At 43.8% G+C, this 16,560-nt stretch overlaps 3 protein-coding genes across 5 annotated transcripts in view; 1 reads left to right on the top strand and 2 right to left on the bottom strand.

Annotated features, from left to right (window-relative positions):
- abhd12 (abhydrolase domain containing 12, lysophospholipase) overlaps window positions 1-8,372 on the bottom strand; it is a 25,334-nt gene extending 16,962 nt beyond the window's left edge. The window contains exons 1-2 of the mRNA XM_080848798.1: window positions 8,351-8,372; window positions 7,124-7,302 (exon numbers count right to left, since the gene is read on the bottom strand). Of these exons, the coding sequence (XP_080704924.1) occupies window positions 7,124-7,293 (170 nt within the window). The 5' untranslated portion in view covers window positions 7,294-7,302; window positions 8,351-8,372. The remainder of the gene's footprint in view (window positions 1-7,123; window positions 7,303-8,350) is intronic.
- A 182-nt stretch (window positions 8,373-8,554) lies between these two features.
- gins1 (GINS complex subunit 1 (Psf1 homolog)) lies at window positions 8,555-10,255 on the top strand (the record flags this gene model as incomplete). Of its 3 annotated transcripts, XM_080848759.1 has the most annotated exons (7): window positions 8,555-8,640; window positions 8,818-8,882; window positions 9,040-9,138; window positions 9,235-9,325; window positions 9,482-9,598; window positions 9,960-10,034; window positions 10,187-10,255. In XM_080848759.1, the coding sequence occupies 7 exons, from the start codon at window positions 8,566-8,568 to the stop codon at window positions 10,253-10,255; spliced, it is 591 nt and encodes a 196-aa protein (XP_080704885.1). The 3 variants fall into 3 exon arrangements, with proteins under 3 accessions (XP_080704885.1, XP_080704886.1, XP_080704887.1); XM_080848760.1 differs by lacking the exon at window positions 9,482-9,598; XM_080848761.1 differs by lacking the exons at window positions 8,818-8,882; window positions 9,040-9,138; window positions 9,235-9,325 and having other exon boundaries at window positions 8,566-8,640.
- Window positions 10,256-11,100: 845 nt separating this feature from the next.
- Window positions 11,101-16,560, bottom strand: part of ninl (ninein-like) — a gene marked incomplete at its 5' end in the record, with an annotated part of 28,318 nt that continues 22,858 nt past the window's right edge. Inside the window, 10 exons of the mRNA XM_080849462.1 lie at window positions 11,101-11,528; window positions 12,800-12,913; window positions 13,408-13,617; window positions 13,994-14,107; window positions 14,278-14,427; window positions 14,576-14,755; window positions 14,852-14,965; window positions 15,299-15,583; window positions 16,246-16,315; window positions 16,418-16,522. Coding sequence (XP_080705588.1) covers window positions 11,337-11,528; window positions 12,800-12,913; window positions 13,408-13,617; window positions 13,994-14,107; window positions 14,278-14,427; window positions 14,576-14,755; window positions 14,852-14,965; window positions 15,299-15,583; window positions 16,246-16,315; window positions 16,418-16,522 — 1,534 coding nt within the window. The 3' untranslated portion in view covers window positions 11,101-11,336. The remainder of the gene's footprint in view (window positions 11,529-12,799; window positions 12,914-13,407; window positions 13,618-13,993; window positions 14,108-14,277; window positions 14,428-14,575; window positions 14,756-14,851; window positions 14,966-15,298; window positions 15,584-16,245; window positions 16,316-16,417; window positions 16,523-16,560) is intronic.

Genomic DNA, 16,560 nt, shown 5'->3' with positions numbered 1-16,560 from the left:
AGAGAGAGAGAGAGAGAAAGACAAAGGAAATGTGAGAAGAGAGAGAGAGAGAGAGAGAGAGAGAGAGAGAGAGAGAGAGAGAGATAGATAGATAGATAGATAGATAGATAGATAGATAGATAGATAGATAGATAGATAGATAGATAGATAGATAGATAGATAGATAGATAGATAGATAGATAGATAGATAGATAGATAGATAGATAGATAGATAGATAGATAGATAGATAGATAGAGAGAGAGAGAGAGAGAGAGAGAGAGAGAGAGAGAGAGAGATGAGAGACTGAGAGAGAGAGAGAGAGAGGTGATCTGTCTGGTCAGCTGGGCTGGGCTGGGCTGGCACAGTGGGCTGAAGTACCTGCACTCTTAACACCCCTCTGGCTAATGTGCTTAGCGGAGCAGCCAGGTCACACAAATCTTCTGCCATCTGGGCACAATTATGCTGGTGGACATGAAAGGGGGGGGGCAGCAATCAAACTCCACGTCCTGCAGGACCAGACTGACCGACTGCCTGGTGCAAGATCACATCAGGTGTCCATGTGCATCCCACAGGTGCAACAATGGAGGCATCTTTGGATACTGTGCTTTCAGCATGCCAAGTCTGCACAGAAGTATTAGTATGTGGGCTAGCATTAAACATTCTGGGGTCGTGCTAGGCTTTGTAGCCTACACTTCTGTCTTCATGTGATGCATGTTGTATGTTTGTTGTATGTTGAACAGACATGAAAAGATGTCCTCTTAGGTTGTGGGTGATGCAGTTCTTGTTCTGAGCGGAAATATTCAAAATGTTGTGTTGGTGGCCAAACACACCACAAACTAGAAGAGACACTGGACGTCCTGGAAGAACCTGGTCCACCCAGGTCACAGTGCACAGCAATGGAAGACTGCCGTCCACAAACAATACCACTGTTTCAATGATGAAGTGAATTAAAGTCATCCTCATCTAATCCCCACCAACTACTCTCCCCAACAGTTCTGTGGTCCCCAGAGCATCAGCTTCATTAACCACCAACCCCAGCCCAACACACACCCACACACACAAACACCCCGTTCTGCTCACCCCCTGCCCTGGCCAAGGTTACAGTGCGACTGCCAGGACCTTGAGACAACTGTGGCTGGCAGAATGGGTGCAATCAGAGCCGGGGGCACTAATGCACCCTGACAACGGAGGAGGCGAGCACAGCTTGGAGCGGGATCACTACGGTGACCCTGTCTGCCTTCGCTGCAGTCTGGCCTGCGGACCAGCGGACCAGCCGGAGAGCTGGATGGGGCTTGGAGGGAGGCGAGTGGATATATGGTCGGGTTCGGATGTTTGATCAGGAAGCTGGTTGTGTGCTTGAATGACTGCTTGGTAAACTTTGTAGGTTTCAAGAAGACTGAAGGGCTGTCTGCTAAGGCTACTGAAAAATAGAACCAGCATTTAACATAGTAGGCTTATAACTGAGGTATTTTCAAAATCACGGTTAAGGCAGCAAGCTTTCAAGCACAGATGCCATCTTCCTGAACAGTTGTGCTTTTTCAGCGGTCTATCGCTTACTGCTTGGTAAGTCTCCTTACCAAACTCTCGGTTAAGACAGGTTACAGTAACAAGGTGGGGTCACTACAATATTCCCCAGGACAAAAGGCAAAGATGGTAAAGAGGTAAAGATTTGATCTCTTGTGCACACATCTCTAATGAGCCAAGTGAAGACTTCAAAATCCTCACTAAGGTTGGATGAACCTTCCGGAAGGTGTCAGATTTCAGTCTTACTCAATTTCCGCAACAATAAGAGATATTTTAGTGTCTTGGATATAGATCTGACTGCAGCTCAGGGACTCTGCCAGGCATCTAAGGTATCCGGCAAGAGCCTCGTTGCTAAAATTGTACAACAGTAACGGCACTGCACCCGCCCCCACAACATGCCCGCACGCACGCGCACACACACACACACACACACACACACACACACACACACACACACACACACACACACACACACACACACACACACACCTCAGCAACAGACTCTCTCCACCAAAAGAGTAATGCTGATGAGCAGAAAGGATACAAAAATATCTGCAGTCCATGACACAGCCAGTCTAAAGGCACAAGCCCAACTCGCACACACAAATAGGGAAAATGAAAAAAAAGACAGAGAGAGAGAGAGACAGACAGAGAGAAAGAGAGAGAGATAGAGAGTGTGAGAGGGAGAGAGAGAAATAACATGGCTTATCAAAACACACTAATTCAGAGTGAGCAAACAATCAGCTGATTCTAAATAAATACTGAAATCTCTGGTCAACAATGTTTCCCTTTGCTGTGTGTATTGTGCTGGGTGTAGCACAATACACAGCTTTATCAGCTGCCTTGGCTCAGTTCAGTCTCTGCAGCAACTTGCTGTTGCATGTTGCACCCACTCCTTCAGCGTGAGGCACTGCTTTGGAGAGTTTGTAGATAAGACGGGACTCTGGACAGCATCTGATCTGTGGGCATAGTTCTAGATAAGGCAAACAAATTGCCACTGGAGAACTGTCAGCGAATATACGGGTGTCCGGTACAAGAGCGCTGCAACACAAAAGACTCAGGCACGGTTTTTAACACAGACCTCTGGCATGAAGGCCATCACGAGCAGGAGGTTCAGTTTGATCGGTGAAAACAATCAACAAAAGAAATTGCCTTCTCGTGTCATGGCATAAGGATGGATGGAGGCTTCCGGACGAAAAAGCACCTGTCTCTGTACTTCACATAGACTCGTTTCAGCTGGGACCTGCCAGGTATACTAAGACAAACAACCCACAGCATCCTCCAACTCAACACAGACGCAAAGTCACAGGCCAGAGAGAGAGACAGTCGGAGAGAGAGAGAGATAGAGAGAGAGGGGGGGGGGGGGAGAGAGAGCGAAAGAGGGAGAAAAATAGAGAGAAAAGGTCCAGACAGTAAGGCAGAGGACTTGGCCGGGAGGCCTCTTCACTGCAGAACAAATCAATCATCTTTAATACTGCGATTAGGAATTAGGGCGCTCGCTGCCAAACTGTGGCTTATTTTGTTAGTTAATGCATGCATAACAGCGCCGGACTTGAAGTCTCCTCCGCTTTCTATCGGCAAGTATTCCTACAAGTCCTTTTCCATTATGTAACAAGGGCTCCTGGTTTAAAATAGATACCCTCTTGTGCTTATGAAATGCACAGCCTACCTGTTTTGTGCTGTGTATTTTTATGGCTGTGACAGAGATCCCTACATCAGCAATTGTGGCTGTAAATTGTGTTGTTTCAGGAAGCCATTATTCAACAGCAACCGCATGGCTGAAAAAGAGGTGTCGCTGACCTAAATAAAGACAGCGAGTGCAGTGCTGAAAACCATAGAGACACAGACATGTATGAAATGTTTTTTTTTTCCCTTGTTCTTCTGCCTATCTGCTATAATACACCATGACAGTCAAGCCAAAGCCACCACACGCACAGCGTCTCTCTCCCCAGGGAAGGAGGGACAACAATAAGGTGGCAGGGATAGAAGCCTGGCAATCCAGTTCTTCAAGACCCACTCCTGCCGTGGAGTTCAGAGGGAGGGTGGCAAGTGCTGAAGGACCATGAACGGTTTAGGCGGTTTAAGGAACAGAGACAATAGAGGGGTAACTGTGGTGTAGATGAGTATTTCTCTCTCTCTCTCTCTCTCTCTCTCTCATTTTTCCCACGTTCCATCTCTCTTCTTCCTCTATCTTCACCTCCCTACTTCACTCATGCATGGCTGAGAGTCTCTGGCTCCGCAGCTCAGCTCCTGTGGATTTTGACACAGATAACACTGCACGTTATGCCCCCCCCCCCCCCCCCCCCCCCCCCCCCCAGACCTTGGAACAAGGCAACTAAAAAAAGGAACAAGTCTCAGATCTGCTACCCTCTAGTGTTCTTGAATACTGTCAAGAGTTCATTGAGCCAGAGGGGTTGTTTGAGGGGGGGGGGGGGGGGGGGGGGGTGTTGGTGACTGGTTCCAAGAGGAGTCCAAAGAATGACTCAGATAAGACGTGCTAATCATGAGGAGACGTGTAACCCTCCACCAGGGGCGGAGTGGGACACAAAAATCCACCGTGACAATTCTGACTGCAACGGCCCACCACCGGCCCATAACGTGCCCACAACTGGCCCAACCCGCATCCCCTCCTCCCAAATATAAACTACAGAAACAAACGGGCGGCTTTTGATCATTATTGTTAGATTTAGAGTTGATGTGTGGGTGAAATCGCGTCCTGTATTGGCTCAAATGTTATGCTAATTCGCAACAATGTGTCCTGTCAACTTACTCGCACCTAGTTGACGGCTGGTTGAATAAATCCGTAATTCTTGTACATTTTGATGCACTTTCCTCCAGCATCCGCCTCTTTTTCAGTCTGGCCTTTTTGCCCCCTCCTTTCTCCTTTCTCTTATGTCCCTCCATCAGGACCGCTTCACCTGCTCTCTCTCCCTGATAGCCGCTAATTTATCTCCCTAGGTTCACTTGATAAAGGCAGAACGATACGCATTTCCCATGATGCTTTGCTCCGACTATTCTACATTCAACAAAAAAAAAACGAATTAAATCGCTGGCCAATTTATATTTGTGGTCATGAAAGTAATGGAGCGTCTGAATAAAAAGAATGACATCAATATAGGAGGCTAAACAAAAATCAGAAGGTTGGATTGATGGGAGTGAGTTTGACACTCACCATAGATGTGATGTACAGAGACATATAGTGCTATAAATAATGGTTGGGCTGCTCGCTCTTGTAACTCTCTGAGAATTTAGAGATTTTCCCGGGACCAGGATTTGACGTATATTCAAATTCAATGGGCCGCTCATGAATTTGATGCGACGACTGCGAAGGCCGGTCTGCAGGCTGGTTCTTGAGAGATTATTGGCCTACCGGCCGACCGGGAAAAATCCCGGTGCTCCCGATGGCCACTCCGCCCCTGCCCTCCACTATCAGTGAGTGAAACTCAACCAGATCTGTCAGTCCCGTGTGCAAAGAGGATGGGTAGATACAGTTACTGGCTAAATGAGTACAGAGCACAAAGGTGTGTGATTTCACTTTCTAGTCAAATCACAGAGGCCCTGTGGAAAGAAGCAACTTCCTCCACAAACAGCAATTCATTCAGACTCATTTATCATCCAAGCCTTTCTGTAGCTTTTGGCAAAGTCTATCTGTAACATGTCAACACTGACCAAATTGACCTAGCTGCTGCTACAAATTGAGAGAAAGAGAGAGAGAGAGATAGAGAGAGAGAGCATTAGAAAAAAGTCTGATGGTAACGTGTATGAATGACATGAAAGATTTGATGGCTATCGATGCAAGCACTTTCACAAATTACCTTTTATACTGATATGACCAAAAAAACACCTATTTTAATGAATGCTGCTGATACCAAAATAAAATGGTTAAGAGTAAAAGTATATCAGTACAATACTTAGCTCTCAGCTCTTCAATGTAATGTTAAGACCAAAAGTCTTTTAGCTAATGTTCTATTATTGCAAGTCAGCCCAAAAGCCTCGACCTCACATGACAAATGCAGGCCAGGAGTATAGCAAATCGCTTCTGCTGACTCGGCGTCCCATTCACCCAATACCCTGGCTGACACACGAAGGGGCTGGGGGCTACTTCCCCCTGGGCTACAGGCAGCCTCCTCAAAGACACAAGAGCTCTACTGCGCAATACAACCGCTCATCAGATCCGTGCACACAGTGTTGGTTAAAGTTAGACAGAGCTGGTAAATGTCACACTTTGCTCCATCATCATACTGCGGCATTCTGATGCATTGGGCAACAAACTGAAATAAAGCAACAGGATTTGCCAAAGTAATCATCTTGCACAATGAATCTGCATTAAAGCAAAACAATTGATAAACGAATATATTGCTACTGGATGTACTACTCTCAAAGCTATAAAATACACAATAAAAGGAAAAGTTGGTTCGACAGGTTCGCACTGGTCCTTTTTGAGGAGACACTTTCAGATTCTTACCTAGGTATTGGTCTACAAAAAATATGCAAGCAACTGCATCTACTTTCTGACATTAATGCAAAAATAAGTTAGCCAATTATTTTGAACATGGATTAAAATACATAAGAACTACATCTACTTTCTGACATTAATGCAAAAATGTATTTGTTAAATATTTTTGAACATGGGCTTTACTTGTCCAATTGTTAACAGATTGAACACAGTAACTCCGGCTTGTGGCAATACTGGCAGCTATATAATATACTGCATGGATTCATGACTGGGTATCGTTTTGAAAACACCAGCTCTGGGAACAGGCAATGAAGCAGGTTTTCTAAGAAACAAGCCAGGCACTAAGCAACACAGGAGAACTAAACCCCTTTGTGTGCCAGTACCTGTTCCTTATTTCATGACATTAGACTGTTTAAATTATTTCACAGGACTAAAGAATTCTCAGGATCAGGGATAACCTTCAGAGATTACACCTGTGGGACACAAGAGGAGAAGAGCGTGGACAATAATCCCAATTAAGTGACACCTTTCACTAGACTATAAATAGAAGATATATCTATTATATAATAATATATAAATATCTACAGTCACTGTGTGGAGATACATTTTGAAGGCACATGCCCACAGTTGACCTTTGGGCTTAATTGTGTCAGGTAACATGCAAAGTAGCATCAGCATCCTGTACTTTAATACAAAGCGCCGGTCCTACAGCAGTCTATTTTCAGGTTATCGACAGCATCTTAACTACTTTGAGTGTAGACTGCAAGTCATCAGACACCGTACCCAACGTTGTTACCACAGACACGAGAGAAACGAGAGACTTTCTTATACAAGAGGTCGTTACAAAGTAATGACTGTATTTCGGTACTCCATGGATTCCTTTGAACACACTGCATCCAAACTTGAAACCGGGGAGTGTGACAGTAGAATGTCTTGTGGTGATCAATAGCCTAACGTATTTATACAACGCGTGGGATACAAACTACATTCTACAATTAAGTACCAAGATCGATTGTTCGATACGGCATTTATTTAATTATATCCCAAGTGAAACTCATTGGAGAGCTATTGCAAAACCCGTCTGGCACCCTGGTTAATAAGATTAACGAAATATTTAGCAAGCAAGTCCACAGTTTGTTCGTTATAACGGGTCGATATCTCACCTTCTGAATGCACTACCCATCGTCTTATTCGAGTCTACAGAATCGTATTGGACTCCAGATTCTGTGCTCCCCTCTCCTTTCTTGTGACAGTGTTTCAAATTGCTGTCCAGCACTGTTTTGGTAGCAGAGCTGTCATTATCCTGAGTGAGCGAGTTATTCCGCTTTCTCATCACTGAAATCTGAAGGACCAATGGAAAAAAGAAGAGATCAAGTAAATATCACCGCAGCAACAAAGACCGCTTCAACCTTGCTAAATTTCGTTCTCTAGGCGATGCAGGTTTGTTCCCTAAAGACGAAGGCAGCCGCTGTCGCTGGAAACCGCTTCTAAGTGCAGGAGGCAGTGTACGCCGCCGTTAACTCCACCGTTGTATCCACTCCCAGCGCAACTGACATTCAGCACTTTTGCTACATTGTTTGCAGAAGTCCTATATCTGCAGAGACCAGCTGATCAGTTCAACCTTTCCCCTAAGTTCCAACTGCAGCCAATCAGAGAAGACCTGTCAGCCATGTTTGCGACAGTCGTAAAGTTTGCTTAGCAATAGCATGTCGCTGTAATTGTATACTCGTAAGAGTCACTGAGGGCACTAAATCCTTAATGTCCCTAAGTGCTGGTTGTCAAAACAACAACCCATGAGTAAACGTTGAAGAATGGCGTGGGGGGGGGGGGGATTATGATGTTCAAATATTTGATTATCCACTTTCCATTACGAAAAGGATCTGCCTATGTCAAATCCTTGGGTCGATTTGCTAATTAGCATGTCTTGAGAACCTACAGCGGTTGAGCGTTGTCTCATTAAGTATGGTTGTAGTTACCTTAGGCGGTTGTTGACAGGTAACGTTAGCTATAGTTTTCTTATTCATTGAGTCTGTATCATTCGGTCACACAAACATTGCACAACCCCCGAGGTGCATATTATAAATCATAATAACCACTGTAACGTTTAAACACACTCGAGAGAGAGACAGGCATCTTCCGTTTTGGGAGCTTCAGGCACGGTTCAGATGACGATAGCTTTACTGGCTAGAAGGTTTGGCTAGCTGTCATAGCTAACATTAGCTAATTAACTAGAAACGTAAAACACTAGTATGCTTTAAGTGAAGATCGATCTGAAAGGTACAAAACACGACTTAAATGTGATGAGAAATTCGCCTCAATTGGTTTTGAAGTTTACGATATAAGTAAAGATACTCAAGATACAAGTTTGAAGAAAAGTGATTATAAACAACCTGTTCATCTTGAAACTTCTTCAAAGACTATCCATACGAGTTGCATAAGCTTTCATGAATGTCCCTTACAGTTACCCTTACTTTGGGCATGGTCACATGATCATCACAAATGTGTTTTTGCCGCGAAATTACTCGTTTGTGTGTTTCACTTACTGAGGCTACTGGACCATTTGGGCAATATTATTGTTTTCTTATTGACTGTTACATTTGTAAAGATGTTTTGTGAAAAAGCAGTTGAACTTATCCGAGAACTTCATCGAATGGGTGACGGGCAGTTGCCAGCTTTCAATGTAAGTGTGTGAACTACGCTTGAGAGCGGTCTCATTTTGTCCTGGTTATTATGCTAGCATCAAGCGTCATAGTTATTTTGTTGGTAACGTTAGTCGGAGTAAAATCACTGGATGCTAACTGCCTGGTGTTTTCAAATAGCGAGTTATTTATCGAAATTATATTTTTCATTGAAATAGGAGGATGGCATCCGACAGGTCCTTGAAGAAATGAAGGCATTATACGAACAAAATCAAAGTGATGTGTAAGTATGATTGACGTATAGCCTTAGTCTACTGTTAATTAACGTCGAATTTTAAACTCTTGTCGGAAAATCAGAATTAGACTTGTAACTTGTTTTTGTATGTATTGTTAAATTGTCTATTCGAATTCAAGTTCTCTGTTTTTGTCTGTCGCTTTAGAAATGAGGCGAAAGCTGAGGGCAGGAGTGAACTGATTCCTACCATCAAATTCCGTCACTGCTGTCTGCTGAGAAACCAGCGCTGTATCGCTGCATACCTGTAAGTGCTGTGCCTCACCGTTGTCTGACCCTTGCTCCTGACATGTTAGTTAATTGGGTTGTATCGGCTTTGTGTCAAATGGTCTCCCCTCTACAGCTACGACCGCTTACTCAGGATACGAGCACTTCGGTGGGAGTATGGAAGCGTCCTTCCTACAAATATTCGTTTTCATATGTGCGCAGAAGAGGTATGTTCGCTCATGCAATTCACTGAATTTGGTTTGGTTTGATAACTGCCATTCATAATCGTTTTGTGGTTTAGGGGATCATTAAGATTAGCCTCTTTCCAGATAAAGCTATGTTTGAAGTTGATGCATCTTTGTCATATTTACATTTTGGAACAGTTGGACTGGTTCAACCAGTATAAAAAATCCCTCGCCACCTATATGAGATCAATTGGTGGAGACGGTGGTCTGGATATAACACAAGACATGAAACCTCCCAAGAGCCTATACATAGAGGTGAGTAAGATGCCGAGGTGCTTAGCAAGCACTCCGTGGCATTGTAATTGTCACTCAATTATGCAGAACAAGATATTTTGTCATGCATGCTTAGTTGTTGATTTCATTAATTTGTTCCTCTTAAAAAAAAATACCTCTTATGCTCATAATTTTATTTTGTGAGACTACCGGTACTAGAATAGATTTGCATGCAATATCTATTCAGTTCTGTCTGAAAAGCTTTGTTAGGCAGGCCATCTGAGGCCACATCTACAGACTGTAGCTCGTCTCAATTGTCAAATATTTTTTTACCTTACGGTGAATGATGGGATTTTGTTCCAAGAATATTGGATTTTTCTTTGAGATTAATTTTTTTGTGTAGGTGCGCTGTTTGAAAGACCATGGTGAATTTGAGATTGATGATGGCACCGTAATCCTACTTAAGAAAAATAGCCAGGTATGCTTCAACAGGATAGGTTTACTTCCTATTCTAATTTGTTCCCAAGGTTGAGTTGATTGTGAATACACTGATAAATGTTTCAAGAAAGCCGCTTCGTCGTGTGTGTGTGACATAGTTCTCTAACTCGTCCACGCATTATCTGTCTGCAGCATTTTCTCCCACGTTGGAAGTGTGAGCAGCTGATTCGCCAGGGCATTCTGGAGCATGTCATCTCTTGAGGTCACGACAGGAGGGTGTAGAAGATGTACAGAACTAAGTATGGAGAGAAAAAAATGGTTCTGAAAGCATATGTGTTCAAGGGAAGAGGTTTTACTTGGTAAACATTTGTACATACATTTATACAATGATGTAGGACAAAAATAAATTTACATCCTACTTAACAATTACTCTTTTTACAATAATGTCACCATCTGGGAAAATTTCTGAATAGTGTTTACCACAATCTGTAATGTTCTTTCCACAATCCTTTGCAATTCTACAAGCTTGAGTTATCCAAAAACAATTGTACAGTAGTGCATAGAGATTTCAAAATGTGCAAGTGTCAAAATGTAGCACCCGTGTATCAAAACTATACATTATGAAATACTGTACTTTTGGTTGCTATTACAAGTTTATTAAGAAACACTTTCATAAATATTCATTCATTCATCCAGACATGATTGTGCCAAACTTAGTTCTCGGATCCATGCTGACAGAAGACATAGTGGGAAGATAAAGCAACACCCTGATTTCCCTGTGATGTTAAGATTGGGAATGATTCCCAGGCAGTGCTTGAACGCATCTCCACATCTACTCAGAGGTACACAGGGGACTGGGATTTACCTGGGAGGGGGGTCACTGTCACTGTACAAGACCACATGTAGCTCGAGACTACACTTCATCCATGGATCTACAACCACCCAGTCATAGGATTATATCATGGGTTTTAAGAAAGCAGTAATATCTTGTCGCATGGTCCACTACTGGTCACTTGTCTCAACCCACTTCATCAGACACGCTATTAAAAGCACAATATTTGAACCTATTATTGAAACCTGCAACACGTCTTACAGCTTCACAGGAGGTGAAAAAATATATAGAGCAAAACAAACTGTGCCCAGTACCCTAGATGAAAATATATACCAAGTTACCTGCTTGGAAAATATACGCGAGGGTCATTTATTGCTTTGGGGTGACGAAGGACAATACAGCACGTGCTACACTACGCTGTGATCGCATCCTACTTGGGTGTGGAGAAAAGAGAGAGGTATGTCACAATAGAATATGGCTCTTGTGGAAGCTTGTAGGGAAAGAAGTGCTCTATGCCGACAGGGATGCAGGAGCGATTTTGCGTAGGAGTTTGTTCAGAGCAGCCACCTTCTCCTCGAGCAGGAAGCTCTTCTTCTCGGCGCTCTTCTGACGCTGCTCCGTGATCTGCAGAGCCTTCATGAGCTGGGAGTTCTCTACGTACAAGTCCTTCAGCAGGAGGTCGGACTTGGCGTTTTTGGTCAGCTGAAAAGTAAAAGAGGGACCCAGAGATGGCGTGGATTAGATCATAAGATAACGTTGAATTCTTTCAATTATGACAAGAGTTGCACAACAAATCACTATGCAGGCCTGACTGAAACATAACTGCTGACAGTGTAAGTTTCTTGGTATAAAAAGAACCGAAAGCCCTCACAGTAAATACACTTAAGCAATATAGCACGAGTGGGAGTGGGGTAGGTAAGGGATAATCCCACGGGTGGTGTTCGGCCGTAGCCATCGAGGCCGAAGGCCGAGTGGCGTAGGCAACAACACCTGTGGGATTATCCCTTACCTACCCCACTCCCACGATGGCTATATTGCTTTTATAAAACAATTCTACTGTCAACAAATTAACATTTCAACACGCAGTTATTGATTAAAAATGGTTTATTTCGCCATTGTTTCTCCGCAACAAAATAGTTCCATTGTCAACGTCTTGGTTTGGAATTTTAAAAACTTTGAATTAACGGTTATCATCAATGCGAATGTTTCATCGCGGAGTGATTTATTTTTAGCTGTGAAAAGTCCCGTAACTGTAGGTATGTTGACGAATAACCTATAGCATGGAACGTCTCTCGTCCAATCAGAAACAGCTAAATTACGCGCTAGAACCCAATTGTTTTATAATGGGTATTAAAATACACAAGTTACTGATGTAACTCACATGAAATTAAACCTGCAATGTCCCCTAACTCAGTTTAAAGTGGCATGTCAATGAGGCAGCTGAGGAGAGCTGGCTGTAACAGTCGGGTCCGTCCGAGCCACTTTGTTTCCCATTTACAGAGCCAGAATTTTACCTACACACCAGACTTTTCTTTGAGCGCACACACTGGGCAGATAGCTAGGGGGTGCAATAGAATTTAGCTGAATTCAGCAAAAAAGTGTAATCAATCATAATCAAAAACTGCACCTTCAACAGATTTAGCCAAACTTTGTGTCATCATTTACCCAGCTTCAGTGATGTGAGCTCCTCCCTAATCCAGGCGCTTTCAGTGTAGTATGGATTAATGCTATATATATAGGCCAATTACAATTCAATGGAACAGTTCCAGCCAACAATGAATACAGTGAATGGCATTTTGGCAGAGCCAGGCCAGCTCTCTACAGCTTAAAGATAACATTGACTGAAAGATTGAATGAGGCAGTCATTAGCTTGGCTGACGGAAACATGAACGTGCACTTCCTCAGGAAAGGACTGGATTTCAGGTGTGTCCTGACAGATTTAGGACCTGTAGGTTTGAGAGATGTAAACCGACCTGCTCTTTTAGCTGAGTGACCTTCTCCTGTAACATCATCCGAACATTCTTCAGCTTCGCCTCCACCTCCTCCATCCTTTCCTGCATGTGTCCCATTACTTTCTCATATTGCTCCTGCGAGGGAATTGATGATTGTAAAAATGTTATCACAGATATTCAAAATGTTTTTTTTTTTTTTTTTTTTGTCGTTGTAGCCTTTTTAAAAATGAAATAAGACTGAAAACAAACATTCAAGTTATACTCAGAATAGGGAGTTTCACAGCCGTGTGAGACTCCTGAAAATGGGCAGAAGACGAATGAAACTGTCGGCAGTTGAAATTGGATAACTGAATGAGTTTGTCAAATTGTTGATTGTCTGGGGATTTAAATTTAGTACATCCTGCCCATGTATTGTGGGTCACACTCTGCAGTGCCAGAGAGTGTTAAAGAGTTGGTGTATGTGTTTGTGCTGGTCAGCCGCGTACCTGCTGCAGTGCCATGCTGTATGTGTTTGTGCTGGTCTGTCTGCGTACCTGCTGCAGTGCCAGGCTGTATGTGTTTGTGCTGGTCTGCCCGCATACCTGCTGCAGTGCCAGGCTGTATGTGTTTGTGCTGGTCTGCCCGCGTACCTGCTGCAGTGCCAGTTGCGTGCTGGCCTTCTGTGCCTGGGAGCGGAGCAGCTCCTCCAGATGTTGCCCCCTGCGCTGCTGCTCTGCCAGCTGGGCCTGGAGGGGTGCCAGCTGCTCCCTGGAGCCCACCCCAGCCTGCTCCCTCATGTCCTGCACCGCCCGCGCGTGCTGGGCCTGCGCCAGGGAGAGGGCTGTGTCTGCCCGCAGTGCCTGAGTGACAACAAACAAACAAACACACACACACACACACACACACACACACACACACACACACACACACACGTCAGCTTCACTTAAAGTCTGAAGCTCCCAATTCTATAGCCATGTGAATTATGAAGTCATAACACTAAAGTCAAAGCCAGAGGATAAACAGAGATGGGGCAATGGTCACTGACCATGTGATTATAAAAGTTGTCAATTATTTTAGTTATCATCTGTATGAATGCACCACCTTCAGTGGCTGTTTTTTTTTTTTTAAATCCTCAAGAACAGTTCAAGTATCAGTACCTGGCTTTCTGAGTGTTCTGTGATTGAGGGGGCATATTTGGCTATGTTTTTCATTTAAAAAAATAAATGGTTTGCTCACTTGATCCTTGGCCTCCTGTGTCACCGTCTCTAGTTGTGCCTGTTTGTGTTTCAGAGTCAGGCATTCGTGTGTCAGTTTCCTCAGTTCCCTCTCCTGAATCTGCAGCTGTGCCACCTAGCGGAGCCAATTAAAGTGTTTACGTCCAGTTTATTTTGAACATGGGTTGGTTTGGTGCTAGTCTCTGCACAAGTGAGGAGTTCATGAATTCACTCAACTCCACTTTGGATATTTGTCACATTATCATAACCAAGGTGCATCACCGGAATGGAAAATGGTGCTTCTACCTTTTGAAGTAGGTCCTGGTTTTGTAAATGAAGCCTTCGGCATTCCTCTTCCAAAGCTCGAGAGGTTTCATCCTCGTGCTGCCCACGGCTCTTCTGAAGCTCCTCCTTCTCTCTACACAGCTGACCCAAGCTCATCTCCAGTTCAATGACCTGAAGGACACCAAGTACACACACACACAGCCATGTAATCTGTTGTTGTGTATAAAATGGCAACTTGTGTAGTTTATATAATGATGAATTGGCTCCATTCATTTCTCTGAGCGTGGCAAAAAGTAGAAAGCATGCATTCGTTGGCTACCTTGTCCTGAGACTCTTGCAGCATTCTCTGAAGTCCAGCAAGTTCCTGGTTGTGAGCGTGATTCTCCTGGGATGCAGCCTGGAGCTGGGAACGATTCTCCTGGTATGCAGCCTGGAGTTGGGAACGCAGCTGTTCCGTCTGAGTGTCCACAGCACGAAGTGCTTCCTGGAGTTTCTCAACCTGTCAAGACATTAAACGAGTTCATTGTTTAAATACACAGAACCACTTACATTCAACTACTAAAAGTTCTAAGGAAGGCAAAATGACCCCTCCTACCTTGTGGTTTCTCTCCTCAGCCTCCTTCAGCAGCTTCTCCTTGTCCCGCTGGAGCCCCTGCTGTTTCAGGGTGAGGCTGCTCAGCTCTGCCTCAACTTGAGACAACTGCTGAATCTGTATTCCACACACACGGCATTAAGATATCACAAGGACAGACGGTCACAGACTCAGTGTCATTCATGGCTAGCTTGGACTCAAAGTCAAATAAATGTCAAACACCCATCCCCAGATGACATTTAAATATTACAAAAGAAACACTTAAATGTCAAGATCAAAATGTCGCTGCGTTCATATACTCCGTATGCTCTGAAGCACCCTACTATAAAGAGATGTCACATCTGGCTATGCCCAAATGGATTCCTAAAACTAAAGGTCTACACCAGTTTTAGTGATGGCTGATGCTTATCTCAGCTTTGAGTGTCAGGTACCAGGCCTCCGTGACCATACCTTCTCCTTGGCTGTCGTCAGCTCTCTCTCCAGCAGCCCACGCTCTAGGTGCCAGCTGGCCTGGAGCTGGGATCTCTCCCGGTCCTGCTGACTGGACGCCTCCTGCAGCTTCTGGACAGTCGTCTTTTCATCCTCCTGTTCGCGGCACACCTGGGCCAGACGTTCCGTCAGCATCTGGACAGCACCCTGGTCGGCACGGAGACGAGAGTTCAGCTCAGCGTTTTCACTGCTGAGTTGGAGGTTCCGCGAGCTGAGGTCCAGAACCTCCTCGCGGTGTTTTGCATTCTGAGGAAAAGTAAGATGAAGAGGATAAGCTGACTTGTAAACTGCCGCTTAAGACAAGTATGGCAGTATTAAGAAGTTGATGATGACTGAATGAATGCACATTAATATGTGCCTGGCTTGCTATGCTAAAACGCAAAAAGAACAGACAAAGTTCTGTATGTCAAAGTGCTTGGCGAAATTGAAGGGACAGGGTCAAAATCAAATGCATTCAGTAAATTTAAATTTAGTTATGTTGCACCCTTCGGCTGAATCCATTTAAATTCTTTTTTTTCCCTTACCAGTCTACACTCAAAACCCCAGAATGACAAAGTGAAAACAGGATTTTAGTATCTGGAGCTAAATTGAAGTGTCTAGTGTCATAGCAAAAGGTCTAAACACTCATGTCAATATTTCAGTATTTCCTTTTTAATACATTTGCAGAAATGTCAAAAACGCTTTGTCCTTCATTGCTTTATCCTGTATTGAGTTTAGATTGATTGAATTTAAAATGATTTTAGCATAAGGGTGCAACATAACTAAATGAAAAAATTAAAGGGGTCTGAATGCTTTCTGAATGCACTGTATGTGTGCTGGTTGACAGAAAACAGGTGTGTGTGGAAGCACTCCGATCATTATGAATAAACATGAGATGATTCCAGGAGAAGAGGGGAAAACATCTTCACCTCTTTGTGTAGCTTTTCCTCGTCCTCCCTTTTCTTCTCATGTTCTCGCTCAATGTCATCCAGTTTCCTCCTGGTAACACACAGGAGTAATTACATGTTCATATCATAAAGTTTATATGATACAAGTATGCATCAATGTCCCTTAGGACACCATTCTTAGATTAAAACACACCTCTTTTTGTCAACCTCGTCTTCAAGTGATTTCACATCTTGTTGTAGCATAGTCAGTCGGTCTTTTAGTGCACTATTCTCAGAATTGACTTCATCAAGTTTAGCCCTGATGCAACAGAACAAAAATGTCAAGAATTATTATCT

Source organism: Sprattus sprattus (genome assembly GCF_963457725.1).
Source record: "Sprattus sprattus genome assembly, chromosome: 12".
NCBI classification, from domain to species: Eukaryota; Metazoa; Chordata; class Actinopteri; order Clupeiformes; family Clupeidae; genus Sprattus; species Sprattus sprattus.
The sequence above is the reverse complement of the archived record's forward strand: the minus strand, read 5'-3'. Positions and strand labels throughout refer to the sequence as shown.